At 42.1% G+C, this 18848-nt stretch overlaps 1 protein-coding gene across 2 annotated transcripts in view; it reads right to left on the reverse strand.

Annotated features, from left to right (window-relative positions):
- The window catches only part of LOC108877345 (zinc finger protein GLIS1), a 72392-nt gene that overhangs the window by 26184 nt on the left and 27360 nt on the right, over window positions 1-18848 (reverse strand). For both annotated transcript variants that reach the window (XM_051077526.1, XM_018667347.2), the window contains 2 exons: window positions 15584-15776; window positions 12729-14283 (listed from right to left, as the gene is read on the reverse strand). In XM_051077526.1, coding sequence (XP_050933483.1) covers window positions 12729-14283; window positions 15584-15776 — 1748 coding nt within the window. The remainder of the gene's footprint in view (window positions 1-12728; window positions 14284-15583; window positions 15777-18848) is intronic.

Consider the following 18848-nt stretch of genomic DNA (forward strand, 5'->3'; position numbering starts at 1 on the left):
TTTTGGGAAGCCCTGATTTATGAATGCTGAGATATGAGTACACGCAGCAAATGACTAAAAGCGAGGGAGTGCTGTCCAGATGCGAATGAACAAGCGAGCTGAGTGAGAGCTCAGCCGATAAATTGGTGGGAGGAAGTAGTCATGTAAATGACTAAAGAAATTGTTCTTAACAGCCATTTTGCACTCATGCCTGAATAGTTTGGGGCAGATTAAAAACTATGTGGATGGCACAACAGGAAGCATTCCTATGATGACTAAATGAGGCTGCTCACATAATGAGCCGGCCCAGCTGTTTTGTTCCTCTCGCAGACTGTTTGCGTGGAGATTGAGGGAGGAAGTGCAGTGATGGATCTGAACCCGTGCTCCTGCGGTGGAGGCCTGGCAACAGTGCGAGCCTGGCTGCACAACAACATGGTGAGGGCTTCATGGAAGCACTTAACCTGTTGTGATTCAGAGGCCTTCATTCAAATGTCTACCAGCTCTGCAGCCCTGCATCAGATTAGAGAGCTAAGATGTGATTTCCTCTTAAACCAGGCAGCCTGGGGTTTACCGGTTCACCAGGTTGAGGGAAAAAGGAAAACAGGGTCACATTCTCAAAGAGATGAAGTGGACTGACAGGGAAGAGGATATGTCTTGTGTGTTATCATGCAGCGTTAGCGGAGAATCGAACCAACTTTCAACCTAATTCTTCTGTTGCTCCAGCATATTAGATTTTTCTTCTGGGCAAAAGCTCAGGGTGTCAAATCATTTTCATACAGACATACTTCACACTTGTATGAACAGAGGTTAGCTGTTCAGCTCCCTTTGAGACACACTCTACTTGTAACACTGGATCGTGTTTCTGATCGCATCCATATCAGTGCTTTCTAAGTGACAGAGGACAGCATTTGGAAACACATACACACACACACACAAAAAATCCCCAGAACCGCCTAATATCCCCTTTTATTCCCTTTTGCATAAGAAACTATCAAATAACTAATTTATGACAGTGCTGTTAACAAGGGCTTTGCAGCATTTACCTGAATATATTCAATTCAGACTTCAGTTGCATTTAAAGTGTTACGGAAATGTTAGACATTGCCATCTCATTTACGCCAAGAAATATTTTTATGTTCCAGTGCAAAAATGGGAAATGATTTAGTACTGTCTGACTGAGAGATGAGGAAGATTTATAGGGAGGGTTGAATATGGAATAAATAACCACTGTATATTTATTGGCTTAGGTCTTTACTTCAGTGAGCAGACATGATCCTGTGACCTCTCATTCAGTTAAAGAGCCATCCCATTTTGTCTTGTGACAGTGTGCTTATTCTCACTCGCAATCCTAACCATTTATAATGGCTAATTAGAGTGCAATACAAACCTTCCAGTGCCACAGCCATTAGTAACCATCAAGGCATTAATTATAAACCCATTCACGAAATCTGAACCCGCCATGAAAAAGACAGACTGCGGGTTACACAATGAAAATCCTAAACATGATCTGTGTTCCGAGCCGGCGCCTGGACTGATGTTACTGGCAGTCAATACGGGATCCCGCCTGACGGGCCCATGAGCTACGGCGTCCTCTGACAACCGGGTTTCAATCTGTCCAGCACCTTTCACTCACACCTGCCTCCATTCTCACTCGCGCTTTCTCTGTCTGTCTCTCTCTTCTCTCTTTTACCCCCTTCTGCCAATAAGCTCCTCTTGCTCCACCCCGAAAACGGGGTGCTATATATCTCGACATGCTCCACGACTCCATTTTATACTGGTGGTACTGGCAAATGATAGACGTAGATTCAGTGACAGCCAGCTTTGTATTTAATTGATCCGCTTTATTGCTTTTTTGTTAGACTGTTAGACAAACACTTTACAACCCAATGTGATGATTGGCCTGAGCTCTGAAGCGATCTTTTTATTGGATCATCACCTTCATCCATCATTTTCTCCTTCCTCTGTGACTTCTCCACCGAGTCTGCCGAGCATTTTAACTTTTGTATTTCAGGCATTCATTTGACTTTGACTTCTCTACAGCTGTTCCTCCTCTGCATGGAGTCCAAAAGTCTAATAACTCTAAAGCTGTACTGGGCATCTGTACATGCTGACAGCTCTAAAAATGTGCCACACTGCTTGCTCAAAATGCAACATGTCTTGTGATTGCATTTCATTTTGGTCTTTTGAGGCTGCTCATAATGGAGAAATTGGCATCTTTGGTTATTGCCACAGGTCTGGAAAGATGCCTTGGCTCTGACAACAGCTCCTGACATTAACCATTCATGTACTACAGAGAGAAAAAAAGAAACCCACCACCAAACCACAGCATCCGTCCAGAAAACCAAAGTACTTTGCAGCTTGCTGATTTCTAGGGCGTATTTTTGATGAGTTTTCTTGGTGCAGTCAGAGAATATTTCATGTTAATGCACATAACCAACACCACATTTTTATTTTCGGTTAAATGCGAACATGGACACTCTTCTTGGTTGCATTCCCACTTTGTGATTTTAGCTGATAAGAAATATTTATATTTTTCTTGCCTACTGGCTTAAATTCTTGTGTGACAACTTGATATAATGAATACCGCGGTTGAAGTCACAGCATTCCTGTATTGTACTGTCTTGTTAGGTAAAGAAATAAAAGCCCTTCTCCCTTTTTGGCAAACCATCCGTTGTCCACACAAGTCAAGAGTTGACACAGCTGTCTAAAGGCTCACGCCTACTGCAGCACACACTGGCGACTCTATAACTCTGACGTGACAACAAATAAACATTGCAGAAGCCCAGTGAGCTGCCAAACCAAATGCCTTGATGCCAGAAGCACTATAGTATTCAGACAGAAAACATGCCAGCTAAATTAAACAATGGGTCAACATGGCATTGTGATCAACACCAGCCCGAGGATTCGAGCAGGGTGAAGGGAAAAAGAGTGCATTTATGCAACCCTCTGGAGGGAGACCAGACCACAAAGCCTTCTGGGTAAAAAAGCAGCTGCCCAAGAAATGTGGTGCAACTGAGATGCCACGGTGCCCCTAGATTTGTTCACTCCTCAGCTTGCCAAGGTTGTGTTCTTTTCTGCTCTCTGTGGGTTTCAGGGTCCAGTTTCCAGATATGTGGATATGGCTGGTTGCAATATATCAGACTGCGCTAGACACTCAATGTGTCAAGTCCAATCCGTTCTCAGCGAGCACATCACTATTCATTCACATTTCAATAAATCAGTTCCCCACATTTCAGTATATAGTCCTCTATACATATTCAGTAATTCAGTCCACACCAACATGTCTGTGCCCGCTGTCCTATAGGAAAACACATTTACTGGAGTGTAAAACCACTCCCCATTCCAGCACAATTACTATGGACTCCAGCAACTCACACTGCCAAAAATCCATTCCACTATTCACTGGTATTCTTTGGTAAAATATTTCCTTCAAATTTTTTCATCAGACATATGTTTATGTTAGCCGTAATATGAGTCCAGGCCTGGTGATCACTGATCTCACACAATTTGCCAGGCACACTACAATGCAGCATTTTTCCCATACAAAGTATTTATTTCCTAGCTGCACTTTAAATCATCCATGATCTGATTGAAATTTCTTGGCCTTATGTCTTTAAAAATGCAATTGGCATACTGGTGATACTGATGTTTTGGCCTTGACAAGCAAAACGACAACTGCTACGTGACACGGTATGAAAGATCACTGCTATTAGAGGCTGGAAGAACAGAGGAAAAACAAAGGGATATACTACGACTTAAAGGCTTCTTACTTCTACTGTAATTCTGCCCAAATAACCAAACCATTCTGGGTCTAAACCCTGCATAAACCCTTTTTACATCGATGTTAAACTAATTCCAAAGCTGAACAGATTGAATGTGAAACAGATGTCTTTAGAAGCGAACAGAAAACGAGAGGGCTTCTTTCTGGAGACAGTTAGAGATCATTGGGGTGTAAAACTCCACGGGGGAGAGGTAAATCCCAGCTTAAATGTCAGTCTCTGTAGTGCCAGTGCTGCTGGGTCACACAATCATAAAATAGAGTAATAAGAAATTGGATCGTTGTGTGTATTGTGTCCTTATATGTCCCACTGAAAGGATTTTTGGTCTTGTCTCTATCTCTAATTTCCCCCCTTGCTCTCATTGTCAGTAATTACAGTAGATGTGGTTCTAGTGAAGTGTCACTGTTTTGATATACATGTCATTTACAATCTCTCTTGGGAATTGAAAACACACCAAAGTCTTGCAGTGTAAAACACACACACACACACACACACACACACGTGTCAGCTTGGAAAGTCCGTTCAACCTCCTGTATAAATGATTGAGCTGTATGTGCAACAGCTTTGCTAACGCTTCAAAAATGCTCTCAAGTCCACATTCAGTGCATACCAAATCACTTGTCATGCATAATGCCTTGTGATGAATTCTGGGCAAAAATGTCTTTTTTTGGGATGACATCAGTAGGAGTGAATTGCCTGTTTGGCTCCATTTCTTTCAACCTTCACTTCTTTTCTCAAACATTCAAATTAAACCCGGCACACTAACCACAGAACACCGCAGTGCATAATTTAAACTTGACACCATAAATGTAAACATGTCTTTCGCTACATCATTTATCCATACTTCTCTTAGTGTTTATTTTGCACAGTAGCAACTCAGTTTCTCATATATATATATTAGCTGGAAATCTAGCTTGGTCTGGTGGGTGCGGTGCGGGTCTGGCTGGGTGGAGGGATACTGTCGTCCTGGTGCTGTGGTGTGGCCCTGAGACAGAAGTGGTCCCGGGGTGTATAAATGTTCTTCTTGTTTGCTTGTTTGGTGGGTGATGCAAAGGCGGTCATGGGTGGGGGGCGGGGGTGGACTCGGTTCTGTGTGGTGCCCTCTGCTGCACTGACAAGTCAGCAAAACACAAAAATAAACACCAAGAGATTTGCCTCTGTTCGACACACATGCGGCATACACAAGCTATTGACCTGTTTGGTGGGTATGTTTACTGACTGGCCGCTGTGGCACAAATTGTGTCTTGGCACAAAGCGAGGCCAGTGTGTGAATGTGAGGAGTGGGTGAGGATGGTAGCCTCAGAGCAGAAAGGGCCTGTTATGTCTCTGCCCTGTAAAATGCCACAAACATACTTTGGCTATAATTATCTGTTTGACTGTAGAGAAGAAACGGTTAAGTACGCCTCCACAATGCACACGATCCATGACGGTATACAGCCAAAAGGCACTACTATTGAGCTCTAACAACCAGGGAAAATTTTAAAAGTCTTAGAGGGGAGCCTAAAAAGGCCCATGATCTAAGACGGAGATCACATGGCTTTTCTCCATCCATCCTCCCTCTTTCTCTCTGCTGCATGAACCAGTTTTGGATCCCTGCGACACCCCCCCTCCCAAACACGACAGAGACCTCAAACACACACCCCAGCTCCATCTCTCCCATGTATTGGTAAACTGATCTGGCTCACCAGAGAGGTTAAACTGATTAAGGATTTGGATGGGACACAATTATGACACAATCTCTGTGCAATGTATAACCAGCCGCAGCCCTGGGTCTTCAAGTTTCCGATACCAGAGCATGATTAAATGTTGAGGAAATGGGGAAACTCAAAATATTACATTCCAGACAAATGCAATTAGAGTGTATCACATGTAGTAAATCCTGCATGCTTTGATACCTGGTTATGAGGTTTAAAGTAGAGTAGCCGTAGCTGTTTGACCTTTTGTGGCTTGAATCCGTCAAAGCAGTGTATAACATTTTCAAGAAATGCTCCACCACTTGCACCACTTGTTATACCGATATCAATTGTTAGCTGTATAGTGAGAAAAATACCCAGCCATCCTGTATACTATGTTGGGCAAGTTGTCATATCAGCCATAGATGTTTTAAACCATCGGTGAGGAATCCAAACAAGCCAGATTAGTCAGTTCAATGACAGCTGCCCACACAGTGCATTCACTGAAAAAAAATCTGCTGTTTTCTTCAATGGGTGCACATAACGCAGGTCATTTGGCTCTGCCTGGCACAACCTCTTATCTGGTAGCTTGATCGCCAGCTAACTCTACTGGGCTAAGAATTGATGAGCAAACATTTTTTGTCGTAGCAAACCAGACCTACAGTGTTACAAGTGGCATGTCCAGTGCAAGAGGTTATTATGCAGGAAATTAACATAGTTTACCATTCTGTACTAACAGGAAATGATACAAGATGTGCACGACTGGAGATCCATCAAACTGTGTCCTTGAAACGGCTCTAGCAATTTCTATTTTGGAAAGTAGACAAAGAGAAAGGAAAAATCTGCTCCAAACATTTAGTAATTGACCCAGCTGTGAGCAGTTCCTCAGTTTCTGTTGCGCACTGCTTCGGGAGGCATGGGTTTCCATCAACACCACACTCAGTCAGAATGTAGTATTCACGCTGATCCTAATTTTGTCGCTTGTCCAATGGAAACATACTAAAATCCTGTTAAATTTAATTTGTAATTAGGACATGCTGACATGCTGCTGTATATGATACAGACTGAGTAAGAGAGAGCAACTGAAACTTTAACACAGAGTTATAAATGTGAGAGTTTTGTGGGGTTTTAAATCTTAAAATAAAATAAATAATTACACTAGAATATTTCTGCACCACACCAGAATTCAGTGCATATTAAACAGTTAAACGCATAAATGCGAGTGTTAACGTTTAAAAATATTTTTCTTTTACCTTTGACTTTCAGGTAAGGCCACACTTTTTAATGTCAACATCTAAGACTGTTCATATCAATCAGAATCAGACTTTATTTGCACATACAAGGAATTTGTCTTGGTATATCAGTACTAAAGAACAGTGATAGTATGTGATTTTACTAGAATTTAGTGTAGAAATATCATTAAAAACTGACATCAACCTACATAGCCATTTAGATTAGATCTTAATTAAAATATATCTCAATATGTTTTTGATTACTTAGATTAAAAGCAGGACAACTTTCAAAGTGCATCTGTCAAACAAATCTTGACAGAATGTGGACTATGTATACAAAGCAGAACACCATGTATGGTTTTAATCAAAAGGATATTAATATTCAATAAATAGCTGTAAGTACAATGCCAATGACAAACAAACAGCCTGACAGATTAGTTGCTACTCAAAACAGAATGTTTTCTTGTCTGGCTAAACAAAAATAACCAATGGGGACACTGAGGCGTATGTTGTGGTTGTGTAGATACAGTAAGTGCTGAGTACATCAAAGCAGTCCCCAGATCTAAATGATAGATTGTGGAAGAGAAAGACAGAGTAAAGTTAGGGTGATGTTGGGGGGCTATGGAGTACTGGACTCCATTACTGCAAAAGATTGACTGGAAAACTTTTTCGGCCTGACAAGAAGTTGGCCTGGCCCGCTCAACAAGGAAAACAAGCAAGATCCATCTATCCAGGGCTTTCATTCGTATGCCAAAACATCAGTCGCAGAGCCCCTCCGCCAGCAGTTTCATCATACCAATATCACATATGGACAGTGTTGTGTTACTATTAGCATGACGACCGCGCTGCCAAGCAGCACAGCGGACCTGACAGGAAGACAGAGGACAACCACAGGATGGGATTATGGGTTTGTAGAAAGAAATTAGGCTATCTAGCTACCTGATGAACTCATTTGCCTGGGGAATGACTGACAAAGCTAATTTAGAAAATAATTTAATGGGGAGCAGAAACGTGGGACCTTCAGATAAAAGCGCTATAAGTTGATCTCAGCTAGGTCCTTATTGGGGCCTGATTAGGTCTTTGCATTTGTGCCAACTTAACAGACTTTAGGAGCTCTGTGTCCTAAGCATGCAGTTACTCCTGACATGCTGAATCAATGCCCTTTCTCGCCTATTGACCCTGATTACCTCAAATGAGCCATATACAGACCTCTCCTCTCCCAGTACACTGGAGTGAATTTATATATATGTGTATGTGTGTGTGTGTGTGTGTGTGTAGTCTGAGGAGCCAGTCGGCCTTGCTGATCCACAATATTTTGAGTTGGTAATTTGGTTTTCATGCATGCCTGAGTTGCTTGGGTGAGTTTGAATGTCTGCATGTTGCTGCTCGGTGCATAAAATATCGTGACTTCAATTTGGGTGATTTTTAATGTTTTTATCAACTGAGGAAAGACATGCAAATTTAAAGAATGAGAGGAATCTTGAGCATTATGTTTTCTTAGTTCCTTAAAAAAAAAATAAAAATAAAACAGAAATAATGATAAAAAAGCATGATTGAGCTTCTCTACACAAGTGCTCTTGAGGATCATCTGACAGCAAACTGAACTTTGCAACAGGTAGTTTTGGGCCCTGGTGGTTCAGGAGCTAGACTCAGAGATCGTGTGCGCTAAACTGTCCAGACAGGCCGGAGTGTCGGAGGCTCATACGGGTACGAACACATTAATATCAATGTCACTCGCCGCCCGCACCCAGTGCCCAGACAGCTCCAGTTTCAGGCGGCATTCAGAGGAAAAGTCAGGTCATGTGCTGAACCTCAGTTTTAATTAGCTAATGGCAATCCTTGTTTCATCTCCTGCATCTGAGCTGATTGCTCACAAAAGACTCTATTTACCCCTGAAAATACACGCCATCTTGGCACCGGCTGGCGCTCTATGTCTCAACGTCTGCTGCCAGAGGGATTTCAGCCACTCTCTTCCAAAAATCAGTCTAGTAAATCTAAATATATATGTTTGCTGGTTTCACACCAGTGAAAAAAGAGGAAATTCCATGATCTATGCTTTTTTTCCAGCAGGTCTCAACATCCAACTTTCCTTCAACAAGTGGTTTGACTGAGTGTGTCAGTGGTGTGTGTGTGTTGGTGTTTGTCTGTAGACGCGCACATGTGTATGTGTTTGGACAGGGCCCCATTAAGCGGCTAATGCTGGCTGTGTATTATCATTGTGAAATGGGCGGGTGGCTCTCTGTCTCGCCTTTAGTCTAACATATAAGTAGCACTAAAATATGTGAATCTACTCTTCTTTTGTTTTTAGATAACTTGTCAGTTATATCACATTAATGCTATGAACTATGGGAGAAAAAAAAAACAGGAACTTTAATCAAATAAAAAAAATTAATTTTGTTAATTACTGTGGGCATGCTGCACTATGAAAACATGTTTATCTCCCCACTTAATGACATATAAATCACCATCAAGACCGCCTCACTTTACTTACATAAAACTTAATAAGCATGCCTTAATAAATCTGTCCAGGTGCCAGGTGCAAAAATGAAATTTTAAATGAAGCCTTGATACTGTATCCAAGCCAAAAGCTGTCACAATAAAACATTTGCAGCATTTGCAGCACATAATGCACCCAAAGAGTGCAGTGCTTTTGTTAGAATTTCTAAAAATACTGCATCTTTTCAAAAGATTCTTACTATGAAATTTTGCGTATAAATACAGTGGTATAACAAAACCACTGAATCATTCTTCATGCCTTGAACCACTGACTGCATCCTTCATCCCACAACAATATAACCTCCTCTAATATCATTTAAAGCTATTGTTTTGAAAATCTTATTTTATGGGTTAGGTTTTTCTCCGACATCTGACCAAAAACTGCTATGCCAAACAAACCAAATAAAGTGCACAATGCTGTACTCCTGCCTGAAGTCACTCTGCCGTCTGTCCTTTCCACACAGATAGCCTCAGTGGTTTAGGAGCATATTTTCTGACCTTCATAGCTCAAAATTCAAGCAGCCCTCAGACACTTCAAATCCACTGGGCCAAGCTCTGACAAGGCAGAACAATATCAAAGTCTAGGACCATGTCAGGGATACTCTTGCTGGATATATTTTTAATATTTATGCAGACACAGGAAAAAAATGTAATAAACTAAAACAACAAGTGAATTAGGCATGAAACACAACAGGATATTGCAGAGAGATTATGTTGTTTCCTTTTCACCCGTATGTCCGTCATTGCTTTGCCTGCTCCACACAACAGCCCAGGGCCAGCTTTAATTGGGGAGGGAGAGTGAACTACACATATTTTCTGAAAGGCAGCAGAACTTTTAAGAGCCACAAACTCTGCCATCAACATATGGAAGGAACTGACTTTTTTTTTTTTTTTAATGAAGTATTTCAGAAAATATTAGCCAGGTACAGACTGTGACAGGCCCATGCAGGGGTCAGGGTACGACTTGTGTGTTGTGATAATGACTTTTTCCTGCCAAGACGCAGCATGAAGCAAATGCTGTGCAGCTGTAAGAAGAAAAAGGAGATAGAGTATATGCATATATATATACTGTATGGAGAGAGAGAGAGAGGGAGAGGGAGAGAGGAGAGAGAGAGAGAGAGAGAGAGAGAGAGAGAGAAAGGGGAGAGATGTGTTATGTTTGGATGTGAGAGGAGTCCTGCTTGAATCTGCTGGAATCTGCTGCTGGAAAGATAATAAAGGGATTAGCCCTGGTTTTTCTAGGGGCATTTGGTCCTAAAACAGAATGTCTCATCTGTTTCCTCTATATGAATTGCTCAAATTCTTGAATGCCTTTGTCTATTACACGAGCACAACAAACATAAGAGGTATCAGTGCTACTAGCCAAAAAGCACACAAGCTCAGACAAAAAAAATAAGGACTTGGGATGGACACAACTAAAATACAGGAGCATGCAAGCTTTTTCAGACACAAATAGAGAAACTAGGTTTTCTATAAGCGCAGAGTACTTAACTTAAATCTGTATAGACTATATACAAACACAAACACAGTTACAAATACAAACAGAGAGCATGTTTATTTTCTCTGGCCCTCCAGGTTTATCTGCTCAAGTCCCAGATCAACATATATTCAATCCCTGCTGATTAGATGTGTTGATTCAAGCTTGAAAACATTTCACATTTCTGTTTATGCTCTGTCGGAAAAGCAGGAGGGTTACAACCCAACGTACTGTACATAGAATCAATACTTCCTATTGTGAGAGTCAATGGAAACAATATCCCCTTTTTCACATTGCTGCATGGCTGCGAATATGCGTGTTATGTGTGTGTGTGTGTGTGCTTGAAATACGGGTGATCAGGAGGTTAGGGTGTGTAGCAGAGTTTCACAGCGCCTGATGTCTGCAGACAGAGTCCAGTGGCTCGTCCACACTGAGCCGAATTGTTCTAGAGCTCACATATGGCAAACATCTCCAAAAACACACATAAACACACACCTTCACAGTGATACATTTATACATACACCTATACACATACAAACATGTGTCAACCAAATGGAACTGCAGTCCTAAACTGAGTAAAGACACACCGGCACAAAGAGCACCAACATCCACGACAATAAAAAGACGAATGAAAGCCTGAAATACAACACAGCAAAAGCAGAATTAACCGTTTGGACAAATTACTTCCAATTTTTTTTTTTTTCTTTTTTTTTTCAGGCTGAGTCAAGGAAGCAGAAACACTAATACCCCAGAGTGACGCAAAACAGGGAGAACAGCAACGGCAGTTGAGTTTGTGTCTTTTTGGCTTCACTCAGCGTTCAAATTTAGATGTGCAGTACAAATATCACAATCAGTCAGAACAAACATGAATTTCTTATTTGCCACGGCCTAAAAGTACCATGAAATACAACTTCCTATTAAAAAAACTCTCTTTTCAGCTAATTATACAAGCCACTGTTATACAAGTTACTTAGGAAAATAAACAAGATGTGACTTTTTTTTTTCTTTGAAGGAAAAAAAAGGGTCTTGAGATAAAACAGGTGTTGTAACAATATTGCAGACTCAGTTTTTCAATAATTAGGATTTGGATGGGTTCCTGAACTTGAGGAGGACCACTTCTGACAGGGGCTTTGGGTGAAGCCGTGAATTGAGCAAGACTAGCAAACGTTACCGACGATCCCTCTGTGGCTCCCTTCTCCAGACTACTACATTTCTCCTCATGTTTGGCTTGGACATGAAGCCAATTCACTTAATACTTGTGGGACAGCTAAACATTTAAAGCTCCCATTTAAATGGATCAAGTGTAGGCATTGTTTGGTTATGTTAACCATATGTGTTGGCTTTTCATGATCTGAATCCCTTCTCAAAAAACAGAGTGCTCGTGAAAATAAACATGGCTTTGCGCTACACAAATTGTGGACTAATTGTGTATTTGGACTAAATCATTCTTAAGGTTGGAGGGCTTTTTCCATTCGCTAAGGGACGCGGGGGAATGACAGCTTGACATTGATTAGTGTGTTGACTTGTGGAATTGGAGCTTTACCTGTAAAGAATACAACCACAAATTTATTTATACTAACGAGGTAGTGCTACTCTTAGAGAAGCTCCCATCTTCAGTGGAAAAGAAAAAACTTCTTTTTTTTTAAAAATATGTTCTACTAAAAATAGAGGAATTACAATCATAACTGTTTCTCAACCAAAACAAAATAAAAGTTTCTGTTGAAAAGTAATCAGCAATGAAGCAAGTCCAGTCTTGTTTTTGGACACAATGTACATGTATCTTGTTGAGGAAAAATAATCTACAGGGACTGTGTTACTTTGTGAAAAATGTTCTAGTGTTTAATTCAAACAAAAAAACATTTTTAACAGATGGTTGCAATTATGGGACAAACTAGACTCATATTAAACCAATAAATAAAACCTAATACTTTCAAAAAAGAGAGAAAAATTAGTAAACGTAAGACAGTTGACTATGAGGGGATTTTCAATCAATACTGATTGTATGTGTTGTGAATAGAAATGACCACTGGTGTCTGTTTTTTGGATCTGGCAAGTGGTGGGTAGATATTTTTAGTGGTTTATGATGACTCACCATACACTTGTTAGGTTTCTCTCCAGAGTGGACCCTCATGTGAATGAGCAGCTTGTAGCGAGCGTTGAACGGCTTGTAGCGGCGAATGCAGCCAGCCCAGAAACAGGTGAAGTCCTCACCTTTGCGCTGATCGATGTGGACCTTCTCAATATGCCTCACAAGCTCCTCCTGCTGCTCGTACGCAGCACTGCAGTCAATCCAGCGACAGACCTGCTTATCGCCCAGTGTTCCTCCAATGACTTCTTCCTGCTCTGGGGCTGTATGGGACCCGGGTGGGCCTCCAGAGGTCTGTTTGTGTCCCAGGGAAGAGGCTGGTGCTGTTTGCTGGCTCTGGTGGTGCAGCAGGCCCCCAGGGCTGGACCCCATGTATTGGTGTAGGTGGTAGGGTGGAGGCATGGCAGGTCGAGGGGGGTGGTGAGGGTGACGAAGGTGCCCACTACGACCACTCAAGTGATGGTGATGATGATAGTGGTGCTGAAAGAGTTCGTCTTCACTGGGAGAGAAGTCATCGAGGGGCTCCTGCTTGAGGGCAGCCCCCGGTCTTTGGCTCCCGTCCAGGAGAGCCCCATCTTCAGGCCCCGAATGCAGCGTCCCAGACATCAAGGCCCCACTCATCAGTAGCCCCAGCCCGTCTGAGCCTCCTCCTCCTCCTCCTCCCACTCCTCCCCCGGCTGTTCCCCCAGCCCCGCGCCCCTGCAGCATGGAGCCCTGCTCCTCACACAGTCCCTGGCTCTGCCCCTGGCCCTGCTCCGGCTCTACTGATGACACTGAAGAGGAGGACGTGGAGGAGGAGGAGGAAAGGGACAGCAGACAGGTGGCAGGTGAGGACAGCTTACAGCTCTCCTGTACCTTGGCTTGCTGGGGGCTGCCGTGAGGTGGGGGCCTCTGGAGAGCTTCCCGTGAGCAGGAGTTAGAGGGTGGGGACGTCGAAGAGGAGGAGGAAGAGGAGGAGAAACCGGCACTGCTGGTGTGGCTGGGTGAGAGGTTAGTGTGGAACCCGTTGACGCAGGCCACCATCGACATCTGGGAGGAGGAGCAGATGATGGCGGTGATATTGATCTCTTCGGAAGCAGCGCCAGTAGCTGATGGGGAACCTGTGGCAGCGACGCTGTTTGTGCCAGCAGTGGCTGTGGACTGCGAGGCCAGGGACAGGCAGCGTCTCTTCAGACTGCTAGCACTGAGCAGCCGCGCTGAATGATGGGAGTCAGTAGGGGACAAAGCCAGCGGGGAGGAGCCATCTTCATTATTAAACGGTTGCACCGCATCCCTTGACACAACACTGCCTACACCGCCTGCTGTGCCGCTACCGTTGTTGCTAACATGTGGAGCTCCAATTGTCTCGTCCCTTGGCACCCCCAAAACTTGGCCTGCTCTACAGTTCTGAAACCCGGCCTGTGATGTGCTAGGGACCCCAGACCCTGTGCTGGAGATCTTATAGCCCATCAAGTTCTCCTGTTTGATTAGATAAGGGAGAGAAGAACGAACACCGCTGGCACCGCCGCAGACCAGGCCAGGTGAGGCCCCCGTCAGGGTCCTCTGGAAGGCAGTGGAGGATCTGTAAGGAGAAAAACAGAGAGGAATATGAGCGCTATTAGCTCACAGGCTGATGACAGACACAGACTGGTTCATCCTTCTCACCAGCAGCACTGTCAGAGTTTAGCCTTCTGCTTCTCCCTCCTCCAACAATCTTTTGCTCAGTTTACATAAAAATCATGTCATTCTAAATGAGTCTCACTGGCCTAAAATATTGAATTCATCATAAGGGACCTCATGGAACAAAACATTAACATTGTGTAGGCCATATCTTGGGTTCAGTGACATAAGTTGATGTTGATCACCAGTTAGCATCTACTGCTGGTGATCCAAAGCACTTTTTATGAATAAATGAAACAGGATCTTCTAGTAGTGAGAGGATATGAATGGGCATTTATGACTAAGAATAGAGAGAGGGGGAGGGATGGATGGCTACTGAGACAGAGAGGCCACTGGCTAGTGTGTCCATCTGACGGGCTTTGATGACACAAAGGGGTTAAACCCAACCCAACATTGGGGATAAATAGGGAGTCACCTGTTTTGGTGGTATAATTGCAGGCCTATGAAGGGTCAGCGTTTACAATACTGTGTATTATGGTGGGAATCTTTTCCCTGCTGAATGGGGAGCCCAGGTCAGATTTCTCCATGCGTTGCTGTGATCTCCTACATAATCATTCCTGTCAGTTGGCTCATTATGGATTTTGTCCAAAGCCCCTGAGTGATGTGAGAAGAGCTCTCTTTTCTCTGGGCTGTCTCATGAAGGAATCGTCTTTGTCCCTTCACCTGAGCACGCCAGGGGAAAACAGAGCTAACGCTAACTTGGATTGGAGAAAGCCACTGGCAGACTTTGTCATCGTTGCTGTTAATAAAGACTTGCCCCCCCCCCCCCCAACCCCATCCTCCCATCCCCTTTCTATTCAGGAACACCATTTCCTGTTTGGCTGAGGAGTGAATGTCTGTCTGGACGCACTTTTGGTTAGGAGGATAGAGGGAAAGAAAAAAAGGAGGGGAAAGAGGAAGGACAAACCCCACAACATAGAAATTCACTGAATATTCTGACTTGACCAACAGTAGTCAAAGATTGCACAACAGAAGAATTGCATTAGTATAACATAAATGTTGTACTTTGGACCCCTCTGGTGTGTTTTATGAGCCTGGGTAAAGCTTCCCAGCTACATATGTGTGCATCTCATTCACAATAGCAAAGATAATGAAAAACACATTGTACCTGCATAATGTTAGTAATACTATACCAAACAGGAAACATTCAAACCTGGAACAGGAACAAAATTATTAGAAAACAAGAATAATAGTGAGTTTACCTGGTATCTTGGTGAGGGCCGTCCTGCAGAAGGAGGTCGGTGATAGGTCTGTCGCAGTGGAGGCTCTGGGGGTAAAGCCCCCCTGAATGACCCCCCACCGGCAGTGGCAGGCTCTGCCCACATCGCATCAGGGTGCCCTCAACGTCACCCAGCTCAGCGTCTACATCTTTCTCAGAGCAGTAGGCACCATTCACTGGAAAATGACCAGGGAGAATATTACTAAACTGGCAACTTCACAAATGACAATGTAGTTGATATACTATTTACATACATCTACACTCTTTTTTGTTTCAACAGAACACATCCTTGATATGTGTCCATATTAGAGCACCATTTTAACTTGCAAAGCTGTGACTTAGTATCACTCTCAAATTAAAAGCTGGATAAGCAAATTGCACTCAGTGATCTACAACAATCCTTGGAAGACTAATGAGTTTACAATAGGAGCCACGCCATCAGTGACACGTTGAAATCCTATTAGATAATAAATATTCACTTGAGGAATAATTGTTGGCTGCCATAACTGTAGTATCCAGTGATAGATGGAGAGCTCTTTGGTCAAAGTCTGACTGATGACAGTAAGAATAACGCTGGAGAGATTTACTGCTAAATATTATTGCGAGTGTAAGTTGAGAAACTGGCAACGTGTCCATTTGGGAAAAATGAACTAACTCAAATAAATATGTCCGGAAGGTCCAGCCGTTGTTATTAATCAAGAAGTTAAATTACACACTGTCCCTTTAAGTTTACCATCAGTTGTTCTAATTTTATGCAATCAAACCATTGCGTAAACAGTGACCTCATTAATTGATTTAAATTGTCTGGTATTTTATTTATTTAATTACTAAATTCTTAATTCAGCAGAAGAAACATAGATATTAAAGTGTGGTGTAGATACTCAGTGAGATGGGAGCAAAGAAAGTGGTGGACCTTCTTTAGATAGTTGAAGATGTTCCACCTTTCATTCATGCTTCCTCAGTAATTTAAGGTTGGATGTGCCTCAATGTGCTCAAATGCAAAAACCAAGTAACTGTAGTAGGAATAATATCCATCATCACTATTTACTTATTTCAATCAATTTAATTGTGTTTTATTCCTTAGGCCTGTGTAACTGAAAGTTTTTATTTTTATTAGAATTTTTATCATTCCAACCTGAATATTTAATTAGAAATAGAGGTTTTGCGAATGTGACCAAAAGTAAAATAAAAATAAGAACGAGAAAGATGAAAGCGAGCAAAAGGAGTACACGGTGTATGAGGAAATATTTGTGAAGGGAAAGTCGATATCCTCACACACTCATGTGAAGGTGGCCACATGCCCCCTGTTCCAACTTTCCTAACTCAATTTCTCAAATTCAATTTTCTCCTAATGATGTTATTGACAATGTTATCACACACCATGAGCCATTATTACTAAACTCATCCAAACACCATGTATGTGAGGGAGAACACAGAAAGGTACTGGTGAAGGAGGGAAATGAGCTAGATGTGAAAATAGTCACAGAAACATTAAGAAAATGATTTTGAAGAATTTTGGCTACAGATGAAAAAGAAAGAAAGAAAAAGATTAACAAAGGATAAAGAAAGATATTACAACATGAATAACAGATGGAGAGGGAGAGTAAACAGGACAAGAAGGAAAGGGAGGAAGTGTTGTGGACTATGGGAAAAAGGTTACAAGAATGAACAAAAGACAAGAGAAAACAAGGGAACTTTGTGAGGCATGTTAACCTCAGTTTAAGGAACATCTATTCACATAACCCTCCTACAGCTGATGTATCCACAGTCTCCACTGCATTTGTCTTGTCGCGGGTCACAGTGGAAACACAAGAAGTAGAAAAAAGGCAAAGCGAGCAATGCAAACAGTCCAGTATCGCCAGGGGACCGAAGGAACAACGCTGGTTTCACTCAAAGCCGTTAACAGAAGGCAAGATGTCTTTTAACTGTGGTCTGTTTTCAAGCAATAGAAATCACTATGTTTATCAAATCTGGAATTGTTCTGTTTTTTTGTTGTTGTTTTTTTTTTTCTTCTCCATTTTATTCTTTTTTTCCACTTAGCATATACAACTGTGTTTCTGTATCAAAGTTTCAAGGTCCGCTGATGTGAAGCCAAGTGTTTCCCTGCCTCAAGTCAGGAGTAATTCAATCACGATGGCCAGAAGTGACATGAAGATGACTAACATCGTCAGAGATCTCTTAATTAGGCCTTATGCATGCACACAAAAGCACAAACAACCAAATAAAAACACTGTCATCATAAAGCACAGAATGGACTGGCAGATGGTCAATGAAGCCTTGAATGAATGCACATGCTCTCTCTCACACACACACACATCAGAGTCACCACTATATAAAACACAGACCCACACCATGCGGCCCGGTAAATGTAACCCAAATTATGAAACAGTGCTCTTTCAAAGCTTATTGCTCTGTGCCACAGTACGCAATGGAAGTTTGCCAGGAAAAGTTCACCATGTAAATGAGTTAAACACAGAGAGAAGACACAGATGATCCCAGAACAATGATTACCTGTCTGCAAACTGTTTTACTCCAACAGGTCGATAAAGCAACCATTGTTTTATAGAATGATTTCCTTGGAAATATCAATTTGAATGGGTCTTCACCCTGGAAATCATTGAGCAGGAGTTTCACTGAACTTAGTTTTACAGTGGGGGAAATAAGTATTCAACACACCAGCATTTTTTTCATTAAAGATATTTCTAATGCAGAATAATGAAATTTAAACCAGATATTGGTATTAACTCAATAAAACTACACAGTTAAAGAAATCGTAACATTCCAATCCATAAAAAAGTTATGTGCAATGAAGTGGGATTACAAAGGAAAAATGTTTTGAACACAGTATAAAAAAGAACAAAAACAGCCGATTGCATGCTGGAGGGTTAGTACTAGGAGGGTCACCAATCGCCTGAATGCAAGTAGAAAAATCACTTGTTAACAAGCTGTCATGCAAGAAACATCTCATGATGAGTAGAGACAAAGAGCTTTCCCAAGACCTTCGCAACAAGACTGTTGAGCAGCATGACAATGGCACTGGTCACAGATGGATTTCTAAACTAATTCCATAAGCACCATTTGGGCCACTGTTACAAGCCTCCTACAGCTTTCCACATAACCATGATTTTTACATGAATCATTTTGAACAATTGTTTCTGAGTCAGAATTTAACCACTGAGAACGGCGTGTTTGTGTCCACCTGATAAAAACAAGTCCAATATTCATTCTTTTTTTTTAAAGCTCTGTTT

Source organism: Lates calcarifer, linkage group LG17 (genome assembly GCF_001640805.2).
Source record: "Lates calcarifer isolate ASB-BC8 linkage group LG17, TLL_Latcal_v3, whole genome shotgun sequence".
Taxonomy (NCBI): domain Eukaryota; kingdom Metazoa; phylum Chordata; class Actinopteri; family Centropomidae; genus Lates; species Lates calcarifer.